We start from the raw sequence: 24689 nt of genomic DNA, 5'->3' as shown, positions 1-24689 counted from the left end.
GTTCAGTGATCCGGGCACGGTTCACCAGGGTTCCCGCGCGGGGTCACTACGACGGATCGACCAAATTTCCGCGCGTTCGAGGCGAGCGACGTGCGATGCCATTACTGACTAGTACGACTACAGGGCAAGGGTCCGACAAGAGTGCAGAAAGGGGTACGGGGAGATGTGGGTCACGACCGGCGCGAACCACGGGCGAACGCGAAACACGAAGCCATAGTTCAGACCTAACTCTAGAACCGGACGAGTCAGTCGTGCACAATACGACACGCGTGACACCTATGGATGACATATCTGCAAGTAATACGAGTACTACAATGCACAGGCAGGATATGCATGAATGCACGTCCTATACGTCCTTTCACTATTGCCACATATAGGGCAATCGTTCTCAGAATTTTGGCACATCGTTCTCTCCCTGTAACTAGTCGATACTATCAAACTATGCTCGAGTCAGTGTACCTGCAGAAAACTTGATTAAGCCTATCTAAGTCAGCAGAGTGCCATCTATCCTGGATACATAACCATAGTAATAGGGCTACTTATATAACTTCGCATGCAACGTCCTAACTTTTTGCAACAATGGGTTGTCCAATTTTAGTTTAGAAAAGATTTTCGAAGCTTTATTTCCTCATTTATGCTCTGATACCACCTGTGGCAGAACCGCCTAATCTAATGCCTCACAGGAGTGCTTGTCTTCTATTAGACACTAAGCACTCGAGGAAGAACACTAAATTACTCGGTTCCGTCGGGCACACCCCAGGGGAGAACCCGAAAATCCACATTTTTGCCATCAGGATCACAAATGAGAGAATAAAGCTTACATCATTCTGAACCATTTCTTACACCACTTTTAATACAACATCAGAGTATAATAATTATTAACATAACAGCGGAATGAAATCATATTATCAGAGTTATAAACAATTTAACTGAACAGCGGAATATAAACATGTGATCAGAGTTACAGCGGAAATAAACCTCTATTAACGACATGATGAGGTATTGATATATAAACTACGACAACAGATTATTAAACTTCCATTTATAAAAGCATTTGGTGAGAGTTATAAATAACAACTACGATCGCGACGTAAAGGAATCCTCGCTGAGCCCACCAGGAGGAATCCACACACAAGGGTCAGCTCTAGCATCAACCTGTCACCTGCAACAGGGGGAATAAAACTCTGAGTACTCAATTGTACTCAGCAAGACTTACCCGATAGGAGAAAAGAAAAGACTCCAAGGATATGCAAGGCTATCTGGTTTGTGGGTTGTATTTGCAGGAAGCATTACTAAGCGTGCGTCCTTATCTTTGATTTTTAATAATAGCCGCATTGGTTCATTAACTAACCATTCTATGTAAGCACCTGTACTACTTTCAAGCAGGTGGTAAGCAATCAGATTTCCTTTTGTCCATCTTCCATCTTTCATCTTCAGTTCTTACTACGATGCTAAACCATAGACAAGCCGTACCGGATAGCCTGGCGATTCGCGAATCAATGCCCCCAGCTGGGTACCCCGAAAACACACGCCCCGCTTGTGCCCCAGGCACAAGCCAGACCAACCCGTCACTCTCCTGTCCCGGGTGTCCAGGTCCCCGTCCAAACTGCGACTCCAAGCCCCCGCCCCTGAGTCCCGGACTCAGTGCGGTGCAAGGACCTCCTCCACCAAAACAAACCCTAACAGTCGGTCCAGAAAGAGCCGGATCCGCGACAAGAGAGCAACAAGCTTTCCAAGCGCCCATACACAAGTATGTGCTCGGGATAATAAGTCTGTGACCTGCCTAGAGTCATATGCACGATCGGTCCTTAATCGACCAGACAGGGAGAAACGGTGTAACCAAGCTATGACCCGCCTCCGCGGCGACACAACTTCTTACACCCACCAATACCCAAACCATATCCCTGCCTGGTCACCATTTTCCTTTCCACCATTTTCATATTTTCCAAGTGATAGTAATCCAATAATATATTTCCTATCTCTCGCGAGTGACAGTCAATCACTCGACTTCTACCGGAGTCCTGTAGCATAGCAATCTACACGATCCTGTCATACTAGTAAGACTCATAGGAATAAAGATGTGTATGCAAGTGGGTTCCATTCAACTCCTTAAAACTTAATGCACAAATATAATTTAAACTGCAGAAAGTAGGGGTTATGCACCGGGGCTTGCCTGGGAAAATATAATCAGAAGTTAGCTTTCCATCATGGCGACATGATCTCCAAAAGCACCATTCCTCCAGCAACTCCCGATGACTCCGTGATCCACCGACGTACCTATATGCTATGCATGCGATGAAATGCAAAGATGTAATTAATCAACTGAAATCGTGACTCGTATAAATACGCTTTACGCCGCTCAAGTTAACGAGCTAGGTCTAACGACGACTGTACTTAGGCTATATACCCATGTTATCGAACAAGACGTTATTTCCCAACAACTGTTTTTAGTTATACAAACCAAGGTGTTTCTTTATTCGCAATAGGACATTATTATTTATCTAGCAACTAATTATTCTAGAGCTACAAATTATGGTGAGCAGCTAATATTGCTAGGAACCTACTGTAAAGATTTCAGATCCAATACTATTACCAATTGATCACAACAATCCCTATAAGCTTATATTTTACAATATTAAGTATCCCATTTTAATTATATAGCTCCTAAAAATATCATCAAACTATGTGAACGAATTACACTAATAGGTAGGTTATGATTTTAGGAGACTAACAAAACTGGTTTGGCATTTTTATGATTTTTCTATGATTTTCTACGAATTTTACAAGCTTATTTCCGAGACTTAATTAGACAATGTCTATATAACGAAAAGGGCCAGCGGCTGTCTATTCGGCCCAACTCGAAAATCCACGCACGCCTGGCCCAGGCGCGTCGGTAGCAAGCGCGGGCGGCACAGCCGGCCCAACGCGCGCGAACGGCCCAGGTGGCTAGAGACCGACCAGCCCAACGGGGCGCAGTGGCCCAGCAGAGCGGTGTGGCCCACAGCCAAGCCCAAAAGCGAAGGCAGTTTTGCACTAAAACCCGTGAACTATCCGCGAATTAACTAAGGCCCTACTTGCGAATCTCTGAGTCTCGCACTATTACAAAATGAACACAGTAACAAGTGCTATTTACGTTATGGTCCCTCTTCTACCTCAAAACAGAGCACGCCGTGGGGATGTATTCCGCCGGTCGGTGGGGAGACGGCGCGGGGCAGCGACGGCTGGCGAGGGCGGGCCGTCGACGCCGGTGGACATGGCGCAGCTGACGCCGGGGCGCTACGGCATGGCCGAGCGCGGGTAGAGACGCGCGTGCTGGCGCCGAGGAGCGCTGGTGACTGCGGAGGAGGCGTCGGTGGCGTGGGTGCGCCTGCGCTTGCGATGGCCAGCAGAGGGAGAGGGAGCGCGGCTGTGCGGTGGAGCGGTCCAGCACGGCGAGGCTCGCGCACTCGCGCATGGCGGGGTGCGGGTGTCCAGGGCGCCGAGGGCGGAGCACCGGCACGGCCACGAGGCACGGCGATGCTCGGCCTGAGCGACAGAGGCGCTGGCCAAGCATGGAGATGGACGGCGTGGACGCCGGGGTGCCGAGCGGGGTCGGGAATGGAGCGGCGCATGGGGGCGACGCGGACGGCTCCGGGACGGTGTGGTTCCCAGCGGGGCAGCAGATGTCGCGGCGGCTCGGCGCGCAGCCATGGCACGACTGGAGGGAAAGTGCCGCGGAGCAGCGGGCAAAGCTGCGCGCCGGGAGGGCCGGTACCGGCTGGAGGGAGGCGCAGGGACTGGGGTCGCGTCCAGCGTGGCGGCGGCGCGTGCTGCGGCAGCAGACCAGCGTAGGCCGGGGCTCGCTCGTGGGGAAGGCGCGGGCGGTTACGGCTAGGGGCGCAGCGATTGCGGGCGCGAGGCAGGAACCGAGGAGGGAAGAAAAACAAGATGCTCGGTTGGTAGGATGGCTCCGGCTGCTGGCCTGGTAGAAGAAAAAGGAAAGCAAAGAAGGACGGCAGGAGACACGATAGACAGCGACATTGATTAAAAGAAAGGCAGCAGCATAGAGGACAGACAGAGACAAGACAGGGCAGTCACCGAGAGAGTGAGATAGAGAAAACGCGGGACGACGACATTACACGGGTCGGCCATCAGGGCATCCAAGGGGCAAACAGCAGAGATGGGCAAGGCCAGGATGAGCAGAGGACGTGATGGCTGTTGACGCTGCAAACCACTGCCGCCACTTGTAAAATTTTTACTGCCAGGAAAGGAGCCGGGTGGATAGACCGGAGATAGGGTGATAATGACATGAGTACAGTACAGTTACATATTATATATAGAACACGTACTACACTACACTAGTGCAGACACTTCTAGTCTAGCATGACAGTACGTCTCAAGAGACCCAACCAAGTCACGTAAAAAAATTAAATGAATACTGTGCTTTGTCTCATCACATTATGTGTTTATGCATCGTCCGATCCGATTAACTCCCACTAATAATTATTTCACGCAAAAGTTCGTACTTCGCACTAACCCATAGAGACAAAATATTTAAGCGCTATTTAATTGCTTGGCTCGGTATAGTTTGCTAAAAATGGCATTTAAAACATAAGCTAAATATCTAAAATTCGAGAAACTCGTTTCAAAAATTTTACTTAGGCTTAAATCGTGGTGCTAAACGAGTTCGTAATACCAGGGGTGTTACAAAACCCTACTACGACGCGACTGCCGACCGCACCGGTGCAGGACGTCGACGTTGTCACCGACGATGGCCTCCGACGACTCTAGCTCCTCCATGTACGCGCCGCCTCGTCCGCCTGCCCTTCCCCGCTCTTCGCCCCTCTGCTCCCGCTAGGCCTGCGTGCGAGCTGTACGGCATCCATTGGTGACCACCGTTGCCCTGCGAGAGGAGGGAGACGATGGGAGGCCACTGGCTTTGGCATCTCGACGTGCTTTGGCGGTGGCGGGAGGAGCCAGGGGTTGTGCGGTTGGGGGCTGGGGCGTATTGCGTTTCTGACCTGCTGCTGCTGCCTCTGCTGGTCTGCTCAGGCTACGGAGTTCAGACTCAGATAGGAAAAAATCTGATGATACTTTCCTTGGTTCTGCTCAGAGTCCCATTTTTTGACAAATAAATAAATTATATTCAAATCTTATAAAACCAGCCTAAACTTTTACCGGTAAGATGGGAAAACATCTGTCTATGAATATCCTTTACCCTGTCTATTCTGTGTCTGCTATTGATTTATATTCCAAACTAATATGCTTTAGCCTGTCTATTCATGAAATCTGTTTAGTACTTAGCAGTTTTTAGCCTTGAAATATGCTTTAGTTGTTGACTTTTGATTATATAGCATAATAACTTTTTTTCGCACCACAGATGTGTGCTTCGTAGATGTGTTCCAAAGAAATTGCTAGTGTATGGATCCAAATACTCTCACGAGTTTGAAGAGTATCGTGGCTTTGGATGGACATACGAGACTGATCGAAAGCATGATTGGAGCAAGCCAATAAAAATACAGAGTTGCAGCACCTAGTTAGCATTTACAGTAATATAAGCCGTGGATAAAGGTTGGGTGATATTTGTATATCAGGTTATGTTTTGGATAAGACTGTTCTCTAAAATGAATACTGTATAAAAAGGTGTGTTTCCTCATGTATTCTTTTTCTTAATGCAGATAGTAGATCCTCATACTGTTAGTGTGAATGGTAACCTCTACACTGCTAAGCACATACTAGTTGGTGTTGGTGGCCGACCATCGATGCCAGATATTCCCTGGTATAGAGCATGTTATACATTCATATGTCGCACTAGATTTGCCTTCAAAACCCGAGAAAATTGCAATAGTGGGAGGTGGGTATATTGCTTTGGAGTTTGCTGCCATTTTCAATAGCTTAAAAGTGAGGTCCATGTGTTTATTCAGCAGCAGGAAGTTTTAAGGGGATTTTATGAAGATGTGAGCATATATTTAGAAGAGCAAAGATAGCGTTGGTAATAGATAAAATGTGTTGCTTCTTTGTTTATTTTTTGTCCTGTTTTGGATGCACAGGTTAGAGATTTCATCGCTGAATAAATGTCTTTAAGGACATCACATTTCATACAGAATAGACCCCCCAAGCTATAACTAAATCAAATGCTGGTCTGTTATCTCTGAAGACCAATAAAGAAATTTTTGGTGGGTTCTCACATGTAATGTTTGCAACAGGTTGCAGACCAAATACAAAGGTAGTAACACAGAGCACTTGCAGTTCTTGAGATTTTGTGCATAGTGACTCATATTCTAATTCCTGACATAGTTTCAATCCTTGTAGAACCTTGGATTGGAACAGGTGGGAGTCGAAATGGATAAGAACGGTGCGATATTGGTAGGTTATTACAATAACTGGTGCCAGGTTTATCACATTTTGGGAACGAGCCGTAGCTCGAGTGGCAACACTGCAGGTGGTGCAGCGGCCGGTCGTGGGGTTTTCCCCATTTTAACAGGTGCAGCCTCTCTCGCGTGGAGCCACAAAGGGATTGCGGCGCGCCCGTCGCCTACGAGCCTTGAATGGTTTCGATGATCTCCTCAAGGACGCGATCTTAAAATCTAGGTGTAGTTGTAGGATCTGTTTGTGTACATAGGGTGTGAGTGTGGTGTGTGTGTGAGTGTGTGTGGTGTTGGTTTGTGTTTGTTCATGAACAAATACTACGGTTGTATCTAGATGAGAGGCGCAAGTTTATCACATTTTGTTTGTCGCTCTATAATCTTTGGTGCTTTTGCAACAATTTTGTGCTAGGTTGATGAGTATTCTCGTACCGTATTTGATTCCATATGGGCTATGGGAGATGTTATCAATAGGGTCAACCTGATGGAGGGTGGGGCATTTGCGAAAACTATCTTCGGCAATGAACCTACCAAACCAGATTCCATGTATATATATTTATCATATCATATCATCACCAAGAATCTTGAACACCACATATTCATGCTGGTTGTCCTGACGACTCATTTGGCTTACCTATCTAGCTAGAATAGACTGAACTTTCTACTGGAAAACATAATTGATCTCACTATTTTATTGTTTTGGGCATTTCGAGGTGGAAATGTTGTTTTCCTTTTTCAACAGTATGGTCAGTCTTGCACGAATGTTGCATTATGTGTCTGTGCACCTCAAGTGCTATAGCTAGGAAAAAAATGGTTAATCCTAAGTCATCTTGTACTTACTTGGATGGTGTAGATCACCAGAGAAAATGGTGCCAGTGTGTGTTTAGGTATACAAGTTGTGGCTTGACCACTGGCTTCTTCTAGTCAGGGTTATTGTTCACTTTCTAGATGTGCTTATGTTTGACCTGTAGGGTGCCTGCAACTAGTTGAAGGTGATGCCTAGGTGACCTTAGGAAAATATTTAAATTATGGTTCATGGTTGTTCATTTTACTTAGAGCACTTCTATCAGTATTTACATAGTGTCCTTGTTGCGTAACTACAATATTGACTTTTGCATGCATGCATAGATTGTTTTTAATTAAATACTCAATAAAATTTATTTTAACTAGGAGATTTCCATGCAGCATATTTTAGTTATGCTGCATAAGTATCCTTGGAATTTGGGATCAGACATGAATGACGTGAATCAGGAAGATTAAATTTATTGTCATTCTACTTATGTAGTTAGAGTTAGACTACTTGTAGTAGCATTACTTTTTTATAGTTTCAATTTGCTTATGGTACATAGTTTACACAAGTATTCCCTTTTTACATTATCACTTTCTATGTTCAGTACATGAAGGGCGGGCCTGGTGGTAGAGTCTTACCGCCTGTGACCGGAAGGTCCCGGGTTCAAGTCGCGGTCTTCTCGCATTGCACAGGCGAGGGTAAGGCTTGCCATTGACACCCTTCCCCAGACCCCGCACAGAGCGGGAGCTCTTTGCACTGGGTACGCCCTTTTTACTTTCTATGTTCAGTACATAGTTTACTCGCATTCTGATTATATGAACTTTAGCATGACCTATCACTTGAATGACTTTTTTCTGTATATAATTGTTGCATGTCTTGCCATTTTCACTTGAATGTCTTTCCAAACATTTAAACGTAGGCCTTTACTGAAAATTGGCTAGATTTTTTGGGGCCCAAACTATATACCCTAATATGCTATTTGCTAGTGAAATAGCCTTTGTTGAAAGCGTAAATTAGTATGACATAATAACATGTTTAGTTTATTAGTCCCGATAATTAAGAGTAGGATGCTCACTACTTACATGGTTTTCAGGTGCAACAATCCAATCTGGAAGGTCTTCTACAAGGGCATGTGAAGATGGCTACTGAGATCAAGAACCTAGACACAGATTTATAGTGTATGAGAATTATAACAAGTTTATTAGTGCAACTGACACTATGAAAAAGAGGGTGACGCTATTTTGTTACTGGTAGCTCAGACTTCTTCTGTTAATGAGTTTGATGTACAAGTGCTATTATTTTTTTATAGTTGTAACGTGTATTGCTATATATCTGTGATTTTTTTTTTCCACATGATGAAGACTAACATTGTTCGAATGGAGGCAAATATGGAGCAGCTCCTTGCAAAGGTATGCATTATCTCGTTGTTGTTGTATGGTCGGCTCATTTTTACATGTTATACGCCTAAAATACGGAGGGTTCGTGATGTGCAGTGGAGCTTGTTTTTATTCTTACTGAACTTTTGTGGCTGCACCAAGCAAGCATTTGTACATCAATTAAATACCATATTATTAGTATCTAATTATAAAGTTTTGGATATAGTAATATAAAGTTAGAAATATGTTACAACAAAGTTCGGAAACTTGAAGTGCAAAGTTTAGAATTACAAAGTTGTGAATCTTAAAGTACAATGTTTCAAATGTCCTAGTACAAAGTTTTAAATTTGCTACTATAAAGTTTCTGAATTTCAAAAGTAATGTTTTACATTACAAAGTTTTGAATCTTAAATTATAAAGTTCTAAACGTGATAGTATATAGTTCCTGAATTTAAAATGTAAAGTTTGAAATTACGAAGTTTTAAATGTGATAGTATAAAATTCTTGAATTTTTAAAAATAAAGATTAAAATTATAAAGTTTTAAATCTTAAAGTACACACTTTTAAGTGCGCTAGTATAAAGTTTTTGAATTTTAAAAATAAAGTTTGAAATTACAAAGTTTTAAATCTTATAGTATAAAGTTTTAAATGTGCTAGTACAAAGTTTATAATTGACAGTCCAAAGTTTATAAATTTTAAGTGTAAAGTTTTGAATCTAACAGTACAAAGTTTATAATGTGATAGTTCAATTTTTTGAACCTAGCAATGCAATATTTGTAATTTGATAGTTTAAAGTTTATAAATTCTGAGTGTAAAGTTTTGTACTTAGCAGTACTAAGTTTGTAATGTCATAGTTCTAAGTTTATAAATTCTGAGTGTAAAGTTATGAACCTATTACTATAAAGTTTTTAACGTGATAGATCAAAGTATTAAATCTAACAGTACAAAATTTGTAATGTGATAGTTCAAAGTTTATAAATTCTGAGTGTAAAATTTTGAACCTGGCAATACAATGTTTATAACGTGATAGTTCAAAGTTTTTGAACCTAGCAGTATAAAGTTTGTAATATCATAGTTCAAAGCTTATAAATTCTGAGTATAAAGTTTTGAACCTAGCAGTACAAAGTTTATAATGTGATAGTTCAAAGTTTTGAACCTAATAGTATAAAGTTTGTAATGTCATAGTTCAAAGTTTATAAATTCTAAGTGTAAAGTTTTGGACCTAGTAGTACAAAATTATCGATTAAAGTTTTTAACCTAGTAGTATAAAGTTTATAATGTGACAGATCAAAATATTGAATCTAACAGTACAAAGTTTGTAATGTGAAAGTTCATAGCTTATAATTTCTCACTGTAAATTTTTGAACTAGTACAGTGTTTATAACGTGATAGTTTAAAGTTTTGAACATAGGAGTACAAAGTTTGTAATGTCATAGTTCAAAGTTTATAAATTTAGAGTGTAAAGTTTTGAACCTATTAGTAGAAAGTTTATAATTGATAGTTCAAAGTTTTGAAACTAGCAGTATAAAGATTGTAATATGATAGTTCAAAATTTATAAATTTTAGATGTAAAGTTTTGAACCTAGCGGTACAAAGTTTATAATATAACATGTTAAAGTTTTGAACCTAACAATACAAAGTTTATAATGGAAGTCTAGAATCAATTTTACAATTTTGCAGTATTCATAATTTTTTTACATACACAAACGTAAAAGTTAACATAACTTCATGCATTTTTAATCCGAGTACCTTGTCTTTTTTTTCAGGGTATCAATGGCAACTATTTAGCACTGAAAACAGAAGCCAAGCTTTATATTAGCTATCTTTAAAGATATATATATCTCAATAAATAAGATATACTCTTTTTTTTTAGTTTTTTTGTGCCGGTAACCTTGCATGTCTTTAATGAATCATTTTTTTATTTTTATATATCAGTTGAATCATTAATCCTAGACGAAGTATTATGGAATAAGCCCGTTCGTTTGGCTGTGGCTTGTCGTAAACGATCGTAAATTTTCAGCCGGAACAATATTTTTCTCTCACACAAACTTCTTCACGAACCAGCAACGATATGAACCAGCCAACCGAACAGGCTATATACAATTGTATGAATTTTGAAAAGTAGTACTTCTGTATTTATCTGGTTTTCAAACCATCTCCCCACCCTTTTCATCTCCCAAATACCTGCTATCCCGAAAGAGAAATAAAAAGCTCGTAGAATTCAAATTGGCCCATTGGCCCATAATCTAGATAGGAGAAACGTTAATGGGCTAATTTTAGAGTGGTAAAAAAAAACTAGATATGAGAAGAGAGAAACATGATAGCTGAGGTTACGTGGGTGCGGTATTATTCTTTTGAGTGCGCGCGCGTCAGAAACCCTTCGAGCGCGCGCGCGCCGACCAATAGTCCCGATCACGTTGGGCTCTGTCTGCCTGGCGGTTACCGTTACCGTGGGGCAGTTGGGCAACTGGGGCACTGGTCATACGACTGTTGGGTCCAGCTCGGTCCGTGACAACCATTGGACAATACTGCATGGACTCTACACATGTTTTGTTTGCATGTGTGCAACTGTGCATGTGCTCAAAGATATCTAACAAACCATAGACACAGTAGAAATTCACCCTAAGTTGCAAACACTCAAGTATTGGGGATAGAAATTCAGTCAGCCGGTGCATGTCACTTGACCCTAGTATAGAAATGCATCATTTTAAGCCGTTTCATTCCTCCTATCTGAACATCTACATGTCTGACATGGATTCTACTTTATTTCCACTATAACTTTCACATCCGAACTCTAAATCGGACCAACCATGTTTGCTTGATCGTTTCTGTGGCTTATAAGCCGATTGATGCTGTTTTATTGTGAGAGAAAAACACTATATTATGGCTGATACGATCAAGCGAACATGATGCATGTCTATTTCGATCGTTTGGTGGAGAGCTCCATCATGGTGAACTCAAATCTACAGTTTGGCTTCATCCTCTTGGTTCAAGCAGTTCTTTATCTCTCTTCTTTCAGTTTTGTTCTAAGCTACTCCCTCTATTCCAAATTACAAGTAGTTTTGACTTTTTTTTTTTGGGAGGTGAGTATTTTGAGTGCCTTTTTTTATATAGGAGTATTTTGAGTGTCAACAGCGTGGAGCCCTACGAGTGGGCTTGGGCTGAGAGTCTGGCCCAGCTAGTTTGCTCGGCCCGTATCACTTCCCGAACCGGACCAGCGGTCCAGCGCACACCAGACCGCGGTGCCGAACGTAAACGCGTCCCAAGTCTGAAGACTGCGAAGTGCGAACCCGCCAGGCTCGTCTTCGTGGTTCGTCTTCCCCTTCTCGGGCTCCGCGTCGGCGCGTCCCACCACGCGCTCCTCTCCTTTTTTTTTTCTTTTTACAAACAAAACCTTTTTATTCCCACCTCCATTGTCTTTCTCTCTCCTGCTCGTTCCCCCCTTTCTCTCGCCCGTACGAAACCCTAGGCTCCGCCGCCCAAAACCTCGCCGCCGCGCCGCTCCGGCGGCGCCCCATGGCCCCGGCCTTCTCCGTCCCTGACGCAGAAGACCTCCCGGCCCGCAGATCCGACGCCTCCGACGTCGCAGGCAACGTCTGGGACCTCGCGACCCTCCCCACGCCCCCCGCCGGCGGCGGCCGCGAGATATACATCTACCGCAACACGTTCAACCTCGTCCCGCGCTCCATCGGCGGCGGAGCCGGCGGCCTCAGGTCGCTCAAGTTCTTCGGCAACGATGTGGAGGTGCTGCCCGCGGATGCCGGGGGCGAGCTGGACGGGCTCGAGAGCCTCCAGGTCAAGGTGTCCGCGCCCAGGGTCTCAGGGGCGCCGCTCCGTCGGATGCAGGCTCTCAAGGAGCTCGAGCTCTCAATGGTGCCGCCCAGGCCGTCCTCGTGCTCCATACTGGCGGAGGTTGCCGGGCTCAAGTGCCTCACGAAGCTCACCATTTGCCACTTCTCAATAAGGTATGTGCAAAACCACAAATTCAATTCCCTGTGCTTGCCCCCCCACCCCCCCCCCCCCCCCCCCCCCCCCCCCCCCCCCCCCCCCCCCCCCCCCTTTTTTTTTTGCGTTTTCAAGCATAAATGTGGTTGCTTTATTGTGTTCTCAGCTGTTTTTTCCTACTAATTATTCAATTCAATTGATCAATTCAGTTCAGTAGCATGACGGTAGGGGAAATGGTGTGCGTGACTAAGCTTGGATGGGTAACCATGATTAGTAATGCCTGTTGGTTAGACTGAATTTCTCTGTGCTAGGTAGCGTCTGGTAACCGTGATTTCTTGTAGGTTGACCGAATGTTGTCGTGCATATGTGTTTTTTTTTTACTTTGCTTCTGTCATGATTTTAATTCCATTTGTTTACTGTTCAATTCATCACAGTACAAAATTACTGAATTGTGGATAGCTGCTATTCGCATTTCAAATACACTAGAATGCATGTGCATTATTTATTGCGCTTCATTGCTTCAGTGGTGGTGGTGCACCCATTGGCTTTGTGTTGGAGTTTAATTACGTTGCTTTCTGTAGAATAACTATAACTTTCCTTATTGCTGAAAATATAATGGCAGCCATGTTCGGTGTGCAACCTTTAAATTGCGGAATCACTGTTAGGGTCATCAAATGGCTCCATGGATTGGATCCATCTGTGGGATGTGGACATATGTTCTCTTAGTTTCTGAAGTGTAAATACTGATGTGCTGATGTTTCAGACCAGTTGTGTACAACTTTTAGCCAGGGTGTGTTTGGTGTTCTTTTTTTGGGGGGTGGGGGCGGGGCAGTCCAGGTGTTTGGTTCAGGGACAGATAGAAATAGAATGGAGCCGTCCCCAGGAGAGACTATTCTCCTCAACTGTCATCACTCAAAAACAGAGGTACCAACCCGTTCCCTGTCGACGCTGTTCTCCTCCGTTACTGCATCCTTCCTTCCTCCTGCTTCGCGCCGTTCTTCCTCCGTGCACGCCATCGGCGGCCCAGCCGTGCGCCACCCCCATGCTCCCCTCCACACGTGCGCACGCACGCATGCCACCACACGTCCCCACCGCTGTGACAACAGCGCAGGGACAGACGCAGCGGGCGGAGCCGCAGTTGTGAAGGAGGGTAGCCTCTGTGGTAGCCACGCCTCTGCGCTGGTGAGGGAGGGCAGCTGGGCCAGGCGGAGCTGCCTCACCAAGCAGGGCAGGCAGCGGTGGGCACAGATGCTGATCCGGCCATGGATTTGCTCTGTTCTTTTATATATATATGAATGTGCTCTGTTTTGGGAGAGGAAAGGAGGAAGAAAGGGGAAAATGAGTATCACACGTGGGTCCACCTTGACAGTTGCGAACAGATGCAAAACGGCCATCCACCCTATCCTTTTTTGTCCCTCATACCAAACACAAAACATGGTTGAATCCTTCCCCACAACCAAACATAGAGATGAGATCATCCCATCCCAGAAAACTGGGGTGACACCATTCTGTCCCACCTCATCCCAAAACAAACGCAACCTTACTAATTGAATGCCAGTGATATGTTTTATGAACACATTGATGTTTTAGGCCGTTTAGGCAGCACCTTTACTAAATGAGCACCAGTGCTATGTGATATGAACACAATGGTAGAATTGCTTTTGCTAAACTTTTGATTCTGTGATGCATTATACTTACATGTAGCTTTTCTCATACTTTTTTTTTGTTGGAACCAAGTTTTGTTAAGGTTTTCCCCTTTTTTCTTTCTATAGTGCCATTTTGTGATATCTTCAGTCAAACTTTGGTCATTTATGAATATTTAGAATGGATACATGAAAATTTTATAGGTAGATTCAATTTGAAATTACTTCCACTGCATTAAAGTTTTAGTAGGTTACAAATCAGTGGACATAGCTGATCTTTGGGGACCGTGATTGTGTCAGATGTGTGCTGCTTTAATGATTGGAGTAGTTAACTGAATTGCCTTGTTGTATGAGCTACTCTTTTGAGTTTTGACTGATTGTTATCCTTGTCACAAACTCACAATGTACAGGTACCTCCCTCCTGAGATTGGTTCCCTCAGGAAGCTCCAAGAGCTTGACCTCTCTTTCAACAAACTGAAGAACTTGCCTAACTGTATAATTGAGTTGAGTGCACTGAAGTTCCTCAAAGTGACCAATAATAAGTTGGTAGATGTACCCTCAGGAATCTCCTCTTTGAGATGTCTTGAAAGCCTTGACTTATCAAACAACAGATTGACTTCTCTTGGTTCGGTTAAACTTATTTCTATGCTTACGCTGCAGTATTTAAACCTTCAGGTATTTTCTCTATCTATTATGCCTCTTCTCATGAGTAAAATTACATGTTTCTTCTTTATTTGCTATATTCGAATTGTTCTAACATCTATTCCACTGTCTATACTAGTGTTTCTGCTATATTTGTTTCATGTGGTTCAATATAACAATATGTATCCATTTAAATGTGTTGAAAATTTAAGGACAGATATGTTAGAGGAGGTATTTAGCCCAAAAATAAAGCATGTGTTGATTTTATGGGGGGCAGGAGGGGTCACTTGTTTTGTGCTAACGATGTTATATACTTATTACTCAATTGGTGCTATTTATTTTATATCGTGGATGCTGGGTTTATAAATTTATAAATATCATACATTGACATTTTTGTTTTCTGTTTCAAGTTTAATAGGCTCTCCCATTCCTATGTAATTCCTTCATGGATATGCTGTGATATGAGGGGAAACGTTGAAAATGCTTTGAAGGGTTGCAAGCTGAAGTACACAGGTGTAGCAGACATGAGTAGTTTAGCAGAATCTAGTACTTCAAGTCGTGCTTGCGACACTGCCCTTTTATGCTTACAACCAGAAGCTTCCCCAAATTTGAAACACCATACCCCACAGAAAATGAAGAAGGGCTGGAGGAGACGGGATTGCCTGCAACAACGAGCTCGCCAGGAGCGTTTGGAGTCGAGCAGGAGCAAGCTCAATGAAAAATACATAGATGAAATGGCTGTGACCATGGCTGAAGATGATTGCCCTTCTAGTTTGCAAGATATGGAAAACAAGCTAGGCATCAGAACAATTGACGAAGAAACCTCAGTACAGGACTCGTTGAAAGAAACGAGTTCTATATCTGAAGATGTATCTTCAATAGTCGATGATGATTTGGATGGGCTTACAAAGGATAGTGGCATGATGGTACAGGATCACTATGACGAGGAGAAACCTGGATTCAATATGAGAGGTTACGATGATGACAATTCTTGTATCAGTGGGGAGCCTGCTTGTTTCAGCAGAGGCAGGATCTGCAGCGTTGAAAATGAACTAGATGATACTGCTTCATCTGCCCATGATGTTGGTGAGATTGCTCGTGACAATCCTTCAGTGACATCCAAGTGTGCTTTAAAATCTAAAAGGCACCCTGATATGGACAGCAATCCTAAACCAAGCAAATGCCCTCGACCAATTGATGAACGCTCGAAACTTTCATATAAATACAGTGTGGAATCATTTTGCAGCATAGATGACCATCTACCAGATGGTTTTTATGACGCAGGCCGAGATATGCCCTTCATGTCATTAGAGGAGTATGAAAGGAGTCTTGGGCTGTATGCACGGGAGGTTATTCTCTTGGACAGGTTAGTGCCCATTCCTATCCATATGGGGCCATCTACATTCTTTTTCCATGCTGTATGTTCTAATATTCTTTTGTTTTTCTTAGAGAACAAGATGAAGAATTGGATACAATTGCCTCTTCAGCACAATTGCTGCTATCTAGTTTGACAAGGCCAAGCTCTTTTGAAATGGAGGAAGATGCAGGCCATGATTTAATGAGGGCATCAGTGCTCGCTTTGTTTGTTTCTGACTGCTTTGGTGGTTGTGACCGAAGCGCTTCTCTTGGGAGAACACGGAGAGCTATTGTTAGCTTGAGGAAGGAGCAGCCTTTTGTTTGTACTTGTTCTGCTGGGAACTTAGGCGACAACAATGAAGCTTCTAAGCAGACCAATACTCTTTCTGGGCACTTTGATTTTACTGGTCTGTGTAATAGATCAATACATCTCATCAAGGAAAGAAGAAATTCGGGTATTGTACCTATAGGTTCACTGCAATTTGGTGTTTGTAGGCACCGAGCTGTCCTAATGAAGGTAGTAACCCTGTTCCCTGTACCAGCTTCCTTTCTGTATTTGTACTTTGACATTCTGTATTTGCACTTTGAAGTTTGAACACTGTAACCATATGCTTTGCAGTATTTGTGCGACCGGGCGGACCCTCCAATTCCTTGTGAGCTTGTGAGGGGCCATCTTGACTATACACCTCATGCTTGGAACGTTGTTCCTGTTAGAAAAGGGAATGGCTGGGTAAGGATGATTGTTGATGCTTGTTACCCCAACAACATAAAGGAAGAGACAGATCCAGAGTACTTTTGCAGGTGAGCAGCTTGTGATGTTATATTCCTATACTCTTTGTAAGCAGAAATCATTGTAGCTTCCCTTTTGTTCCATTCTTTTTACCTGTTGTATTTACATGGAGAGCACCTGCAATAAGAACTGCACCATGCTTGCCCCTATCATGGTCAATATTGCGTTAGCACTGCTTCGGCGTATGCTAATATTGTGTCTGGCATAAAGGACCTACAAAATGCCACATCACACATTTCTAAAACTGCTAATTTCCAGTTTTTAGGTTCTGTTTATATCATATTCTGAAAAGAACAGTATTGTAAAACATTGTATTGTATTCACTACCTTTTGTCACATTCTATTTATGAGATGGTCCATGATGCTACCAACAAGTTTCTCCTGTGCAGCTGTTCATCTGCCTGTACAATTTTCATTTAGAAAATTTATAACAGCTAAGAAAATATCGTCACTTTGTGGCAGGGACTGAGCCCATTTTTATATTTTCAATTCTTGATTTAGTTATTGCTGGTAGATACTCTTTTAATCCTTTATTATTTTGTTCACCTGATGGTAGGGGATCTTGTCTGCTGATCTAGTGTTGCATGCACATTAGTCTTGCTGTTTCAGGGAGGCGCTGACACAAGTATTACATGCTACATACAGTTTCTTTCTGAATCCAAGATCATCATCTTATGTTTGATTGGCCAATTATCTCCGTGCTGTTTCAGGTATGTACCGCTCAGTCGACTTCAAATTGCACTCGGTGATGAGGGCTATACTCCTCGGTGTTCCTTCCCATCTGTCTCATCATGCAAAGAAATTGAAGTTACAGATTCTAGTTCTGTCTATCACTGTAAAATTGGTGCTGTTGATGCTGCTGCAAAGGTTTGTGTTCTTTTACCTTTTATTCTTTGTGCCTTCTGTGTGGTATTTTTGGGTGTGCTTGACTTTGTTGCAATTGCAGATACAATATCTGGATACTCGCAGTGCCTCAAATGATGAAGTTAAACTTTTTGAATACAAGCTTCTGGGAGAAGTAAGAATGCTTGGTGCATTAAGGAAGCACAGATCCATAGTGGACATATATGGACACCAACTTTCATCTAAATGGGTTCAAGTCGAAGGTGATAAAGAATATAGGATATTGCAGTCTATAATTTTAATGGAATATGTAAATGGAGGTTCTCTTAAGGTAAAAATCATTTATCATGTTTATGACTTTCTCCTGTATTGTTTCAACATTAATTCAGATGTTCATTTTTGGTACCGAACCTGTTAATATCTCGTCAGGGATATTTGACAAAGCTACTGAAGGAGGGCAAGAAGTGTATCCCCATTGATCTGGCAGTTTACATTGCTCGTGAAGTTGCTTGTGCATTGTTGGAGATGCACAAGAAGCTAGTTATTCACAGGGACATAAAAAGTGAGAATGTTTTGATTGATCTGGATTCCAAGAGGAATGCTGGTGCACCCATTGTCAAACTCTCTGATTTTGACAGATCCGTTCCTTTGCATTCTTTATCCCATGCATGCTGTATATCTCACCTTGGTACACACCCACCCAATGTTTGTGTTGGAACACCTTGTTGGATGGCTCCAGAGATTGTTAAGGCCATGCATGAAAAACACCACTATGGGCTGGTAAGAATTTGTTAGATAATTATGGTTTTGTTGTTTATTCATTATATTTGTTGAGTTATTGTGCATGCTTGTTGGTGAGTTTGGTGGTTATTTTGTTCTCAGCAACCTGCATTGTGAAATATTATAAGGTTTCGTTAAGTATATATATACACCAATGTTTTGAATGTGGCTTCTATTTGAAATTATGTTCTGATCTGGGAATCAATCATCTTGCAGTAACAAATTTAGCCCTGATCTTTTGGAGACATTCGTACTTCAAACATTACTCTGACCTTAAAAAAAACATTACTCTGACCACTGTAACTATCATGCAACCTGTGTGAATGCATGTCTGTTGGATTCACATTGCAAATCCACTTCAATTTTAGAATTGAGATCCATTTGAACTGAAGAACTGTGTACATTGTACAAAACTATTTAGTTACTACAGATCTACCCTGTCCCAACCAAATCCCAAGAGGAGGTTCGGTTGGCTGATTAGATGTTTCTTGGATGCAGGAAGTAGATATCTGGTCATTTGGATGTTTTCTATTGGAGATGCTTACTCTTCGGATGCCTTACCAGGGACTTCCTGACTCAGAAATATATGATCTGATACTGGTAAGACCCTGTCATACCAGAAGCAAATTACTGTTTTTGTAGTTGCTCTAGTGTTTACATATGAATGTATAACCATCTTCCTAATCCCGTCTCTTCAGAGGAAGAAACAGAGGCCAAGGCTAACTCAGGAATTAGAAGCATTCTGGACATTGGATGAGCCAGCTACGAGGCTAAATTTAGGGATCACATCTGATGCTCATGCAGATAAACTGAGACATCTGATAGATCTCTTCTACCAGTGTACCAGAGGACATGCATCCAAGCGGCCCAAAGCTGAGCAAATTTACAACTCACTGTGCTCCTTGCCCACATGGTACGACATGAGGTGAACATTTGGATACTGAATGAACGAGAAACTTGGTGGTAAGTCGTGACCGACATTGGTAAAGCGCAGGGGAAGGCCAAGGCAGGTGGTTTCTGCAGGCATGACATCTGGCCGGCCTCAGAGGTTTGATGCTCTAACCCGACCTTTTCACAGCTCTCAGCAAGTTGGTCTTCAGGTGCAGCCAGGCAGAACATGAGAAGTGGGACCAAGGCTAGCGGCTTTGGTCGCCAGAGCTCCTCCCGAGTCAGTCAGTTTTGTAGCGGCACAGCATCTGGGTCCTTCCACTTGTAGTAGTTGTCATCTGATCATGTATGTGTAACCCCATCCCCCTTTTCCCCTTTGCATTGTTGCCATCATCACTTGATGGGGATTTAAGTTATCAACTTAGGTCATTGGTGCCCCAAGGCATTTGTCTGCTAGACCGCTGCATTCGCTTCTGTACGTGCATTGTATTATTTATTTGGGCATGAGCTCTTCTGAAACCTGTATCGTGTGCCATTTCTTGACAGTCAGAGACTGCCGAACAATTTGACAGCTGTTCGGCTGATGGTTTTTGCGGCTGATAAGCCGGCTGATGATGTTTTGTTGTGAGAGAAATATTGTACCATGGCTATGCTGAATCGTGTCGTGATTACATTGTCACTGTTTGTCGTGTTTAAACCGTTGCTTTTGCCCTTTGGAATCGTCCAGAGGTAAATGTTTCCTCCAAAGACCAAAGGCACATGTGAGCTGGGCTATGCTCGATCTCCTGCTGATTCTTGTAGCATGCTGTACGGATCTGGAAAACATAGCTTTGTGTATATTACTCCTGCTGATTTTTGTTTGTTTGGCTGAATATTTTAAGCAACGCACTCGGATATGTTTGACTATCCTTCATCTCTGAACCGAATGGACCAGCCTCTGCACTTCTACTTCGTCCAAAAAACCCGTTTTTAAAAGTCGGGGGGTTTGTGTTCTCGAGACGGAATTTGTTTGCGGGCGAGGACAGGGCGGGGCGTGCAGTTAATTCCCGCGGCGGCAGCGCAAGGGCGAGCGAGGCCACGTTTGCCTCCTCCGCGTGACGCGCCGCGACGTGCATGTGCTGCCCCGCGTTTGACTCGGCGCTGATTGGCAGTTCGCCGGCCTCGGAATCGGATCCCCTTCGCGCTCGCCGGGTCGGCGACAGGGCGAGGATTGTTTACGCACGGGCGCCACCTTGACCGGCAGCCGTCCCCATGTGACCCCCAACCGGGCCGGTCTCTGGCTCTCTGCCCGGCGATCCGTCCGTCCGTCTATATAAGCAGCGGCGGATGGCCGTGTGGTGTGTTGAGCTGCCGCGCCATGGGGGCCGAGAGCGCGAGCCCTCTGAACGGCGGATGGAACCGACCGGATCGGAGGGATGGTGTGAGTTGAGTGCCCAAGAGAAAGAGTGAACCTGCCAGCATGATCTAACAACAGCATTGCTCGTCGTGTAGCGCCTGTGCTTGTCTCCATGGAGAAGACAGCTGCTTGGCTTAGCATCCACCATGGAGTGAAACACACATGTCATGGTGTGGGTTGCTGCGCGAGGCTTGCGAGTGATGGTTAGATCATGCTGTGACAGTTTCACTCTTTCCCTATGGGCACATCGATCGGAAGTGCAGACAGTCAACCAACACGACAATCAGGTGTGCTGCGCATACATACTCATAGTCCATACCCTCCTCCTCCTCCTCCTCCTCTCTCTCTCTCTCTCTCTCTCTCTCTCTCTCTCTCTCTCTCTCTCTCGTTGCAATCGTGAACACACACTCGTCAGTCGTCACTCGTACACAAATTCTACCACTCGCCAGTCTCCACTCTCTGCGATTAGGAAGCTCGACACTTCTTTCCTGCTCTTGATTTGTACATACTAAGATTGTGCTCTGCAACCACTGAATGTTGGTCTCTTAACAGGAAAAATGTCGCAGCAGAACCCTCCACGAGGAAAATTAACCAAAGATGCTTACCACTTGCAATGATCTTGTCAGCTGCCACTCGTCTGACCCATGAACCCTACGGTTTGCAATGCTATTTATTGTCAATTTGTTATGATGGATTCGTACTGTTTATTTTTTTTCCACATAGGCAACAAAAAGGTTCCTCATATTATTATCTTTCATAGAGGAACTGCTGGCCATTTTATTCTTAATGAAAACGCCTGTTGCTCCGTGGTCGATCTTGTTTTTATAATTGACATTCACAATGTGACAGTGAGCTCCATCACCTCGCAACCAGGCATGGCTGCATCGACGACTCCACTCGCTTCCCCATCGCACTTCGCACACCTCATGAATTAGAGCGCACGATTTATAGAACATATTATAGGAAAAACATAGGATTATAGTTGAATGTCAATTGTCCTACAGAGATTATGAAGCTAGGAAAGTTTCTAATATAGTGTTTGGAAGCAATATATAGGAAAAAAGAACAATACAGGAATTAGAAGAAGGGGAGAGAGCCAAAACCACAAAGGAGGTTGGATGTCATGTTAGATTAGCTCAGAAATTTCTATGGATTGAGCCATTCCATAGGAGCTGTAGGATTTCAGTATGGCCACTTCCTTGTTCCAATTTCCAAAGGGCTACACAAAACACATAGGACAAATTCATATAGAAATCCGTTCTAGCCCTACAAAATTCCTTCGTGAATCCGTTGTTCCAAAAGCAACCCAGCAAGCCTGCAACCGGCGAAGCACGTCGCGTGATTTGTGTTTCTTGGACTACAGTGTCTACGACAAGTTTCTGCTCGCCGCTGCTTCACGACGACTCCAGCTTATTCTGTTTCAGAAACTCGAGGTCCTTGAGCTGCCGCTGCTGCACTTCCTTGGACACGGTCCTCTCGTCCCGCTTCCTCTCACCGGAGACCACCTGCTTGGCCATGGACGCCACCATCCTCTCGACCGCCGGCCTCCCGACGGAGGGGAAGACCGCGTTCAGTATCGTCCGGAGAAACTTCTCCTCCTCTTCCTCCACCATGTCCTGCCCGAAGCAGCAGACGTAGATGGCTTCCAGGGCCTTCTCCGCCCGCGTTTCCATCGGTATCTGCGGAGCTGGAGCCTTCAGCTTCGCCCTTTTCTGCATCAATCAGTCATCACACACAATTCATCTTCTCTGATTCTAGCATACGCCGTTGTAATGCAGATAGCATAATGATGTTACCGTCAGCAAGAGCAAGAGCAGAAAGCTCTTAACATTACCTCCCTTGCCGCCCTCATCATGTCGATGAACGTCTCCTCCTCGAACTCGATATCGTTGGAGATGCGGAGCCGCGCCACGCCTTCCAAGATCTCCTCTGTTTTGAGCAGCCCGGCACCAATGGCGGCCAGCCAGCAGCACAGCAGAACGTAGAAGGGATCTCCCGGCTGCCCAACGACGCGACGAAAAGATTTCTCATTCCGTTCCATTCAGAAGCTGTGCGCAGCCACATAGATAGATACCAGAGCAGCAGAGCGAAGGTACCTTTCCGCGGCGCTGGTTGAAGTCGTAGAAGGCCTTGGAGTCCATGACGGTGCACTTCTTGCTGACGCGGCGGCGGAACTCGGCGAAGTCGATGATGTCGCCGCCGACGCCGCCCTCGTCGTTGAGGATGCGCGCCACGAGGCCCACGACGGGGAGGGCGCCGATGAGCCGCCCCGCGATGGCCGCCGGCGAGTTGGGGTTCGGCTCCATGTACGCCACCACGGCTCCGTACCGCCGGCGCCGCCCGCGCCGGCCGTGGGCCGCGGGCCGGCGGTGGCACGGGAGGAACGGGGCCGTGAGAGCGAGCTTGTGGGCGACGGGTAGCGCCCCCATGCCCGCCCGCCGATCGGGTTGACGCCTTATGTACGTGTGTGGTGCCCGTGGCGTGGCGTGGGGCGCGGCTTATCTGTTCATGGACGAACCTGTTTAGAGCTTGGATTTTGGACTCTGATGATGGCGGGCGGGCGGGTGCGCGGGTGGCTGTGGCAACCGCGTCAGCCCTGACGGTGTTCGTGCCTCGCCGAGTGGCACTTGCCGGTGCCCGCGCCTCGAATCGACGGGGTTGCCGTCTTGCCTCGCACCTCGCACCCTTGCCTCGCCGTCCGGCAGCCTTGCGCGGACTGGGGACCTGGGGAGTGGCCGAATGAATGGGGATAGGATAGGACAGGGGTAGGGTTCCCTGGTTCCTGAGACGGGATTGAGTTGATGATAAACGCAGGCTAACTGGACTTGAGCTGAATTGGTGTAGATGGGCTACAACAACAACACAGGCCCGCTACCGCTAAAAATTGCTGACTCGGGTTTGGGACGCCTGTTAAGACGTCCGGAACACTGACTCTCGCACTCTCTCGCTTCCTCCTTTCTTCTGTGCTCGCGTCCCGCGCCTACGCCGACGCGCGGCCATGGTTGCCTCCCTGGCTGGCGGCGGCACGCTCCCCCACCCCGGTGGCCTCGTCCTGTACCCTGGCGGCGCCACTCCTCCCACCCCGGCGTCCTCATCCACCGGAAGCCCCTAACGGCCGTGGATCCGGTGGCCATCTCCTCCACCCCGATGAGATCCAAGCAAACCGCTGACCCTTCCCTACCCGGCCGCCGGCGCCCTCCCCAGATCCAGCAGTGTCACCTCTCCCTCGGCTGCCAGCGGGTATGGCAGGCATGCAACCGCGCACCATCCAGCGAGCCTGCGCCACCGCAATTGCCCACCAGGTAGGTCATGGCCGCACGACAATGCTGTGTTTCAAGTGTTTCTGGATGTTTTTTCAGACATGTTGCAAGCCCATATTTCAAGTGTTTCAGTTGTTTTATATGTATGTTTCAATTGTTTCATGCGGATGTTACAAAAATAGATCGGGATGTTGCATATGTTGCAATGGTTGTACACGTATGTTGCAAGCGTCTATCCCTAATGTTTTATCTGTTTTTTTTGTACACGTATGTTGTAAGTGTTTCACACGCATGTCTCAAGTGTTTCATCTGTCTTCTTTTGTATGTTGCAATTGTTGGATCTGGATGTCTGAACCCCGAGGTTGTAATGGTGTCGTGGTTGTAACCCCGGGGTGTCTCAAGACACCGATTAGCTAACAGGCCACGCGGCCCGCAACACAATGGCTAACAAAGACCCGAACGATCGAGGCCCAGCGAAAGCCGAGCGGAGCAGGACAGCCGCCAAGGCCGGGGTCATCCTTGACCTCTTCCACCCACCTTAGTATACGACACTCGCAAGATGCACGATCCCTCCCCATCGCAACCCCCGGAAGGGATGGGGGGAGGTCGAGCACACCTAGGCGCGCCTGCTCTAAC

At 45.2% G+C, this 24689-nt stretch overlaps 2 protein-coding genes and 1 pseudogene across 2 annotated transcripts; 2 read left to right on the top strand and 1 right to left on the bottom strand.

Annotated features, from left to right (window-relative positions):
- Nucleotides 1-4694: 4694 nt before the first annotated feature.
- On the top strand, nt 4695-7334 carry LOC136536159 (glutathione reductase, chloroplastic-like; annotated as a pseudogene).
- Nucleotides 7335-11891: 4557 nt separating this feature from the next.
- Nucleotides 11892-20074, top strand: LOC136518693 (uncharacterized). Its single transcript, XM_066512381.1, has 10 exons — nt 11892-12475; nt 14509-14773; nt 15151-16106; nt 16190-16613; nt 16716-16897; nt 17597-17753; nt 17833-18060; nt 18159-18509; nt 19008-19109; nt 19208-20074. Exons 1-10 carry the CDS (start codon nt 12027-12029, stop codon nt 19436-19438), a joined length of 3345 nt encoding a protein of 1114 aa, XP_066368478.1. The 5' UTR covers nt 11892-12026; the 3' UTR covers nt 19439-20074.
- A 1812-nt stretch (nt 20075-21886) lies between these two features.
- On the bottom strand, nt 21887-23607 carry LOC136538059 (photosystem I assembly factor PSA3, chloroplastic-like). The gene is made up of 3 exons (XM_066530050.1): nt 22890-23607; nt 22628-22792; nt 21887-22505 (listed from the first exon to the last, which is right to left on the bottom strand). Exons 1-3 carry the CDS (start codon nt 23220-23222, stop codon nt 22188-22190), a joined length of 816 nt encoding a protein of 271 aa, XP_066386147.1. The 5' UTR covers nt 23223-23607; the 3' UTR covers nt 21887-22187.
- Nucleotides 23608-24689: the final 1082 nt, after the last annotated feature.

This window comes from Miscanthus floridulus, chromosome 2 (assembly GCF_019320115.1).
Source record: "Miscanthus floridulus cultivar M001 chromosome 2, ASM1932011v1, whole genome shotgun sequence".
In the NCBI taxonomy this organism is placed as follows: domain Eukaryota; kingdom Viridiplantae; phylum Streptophyta; class Magnoliopsida; order Poales; family Poaceae; genus Miscanthus; species Miscanthus floridulus.
The sequence above is the reverse complement of the archived record's forward strand: the minus strand, read 5'-3'. Positions and strand labels throughout refer to the sequence as shown.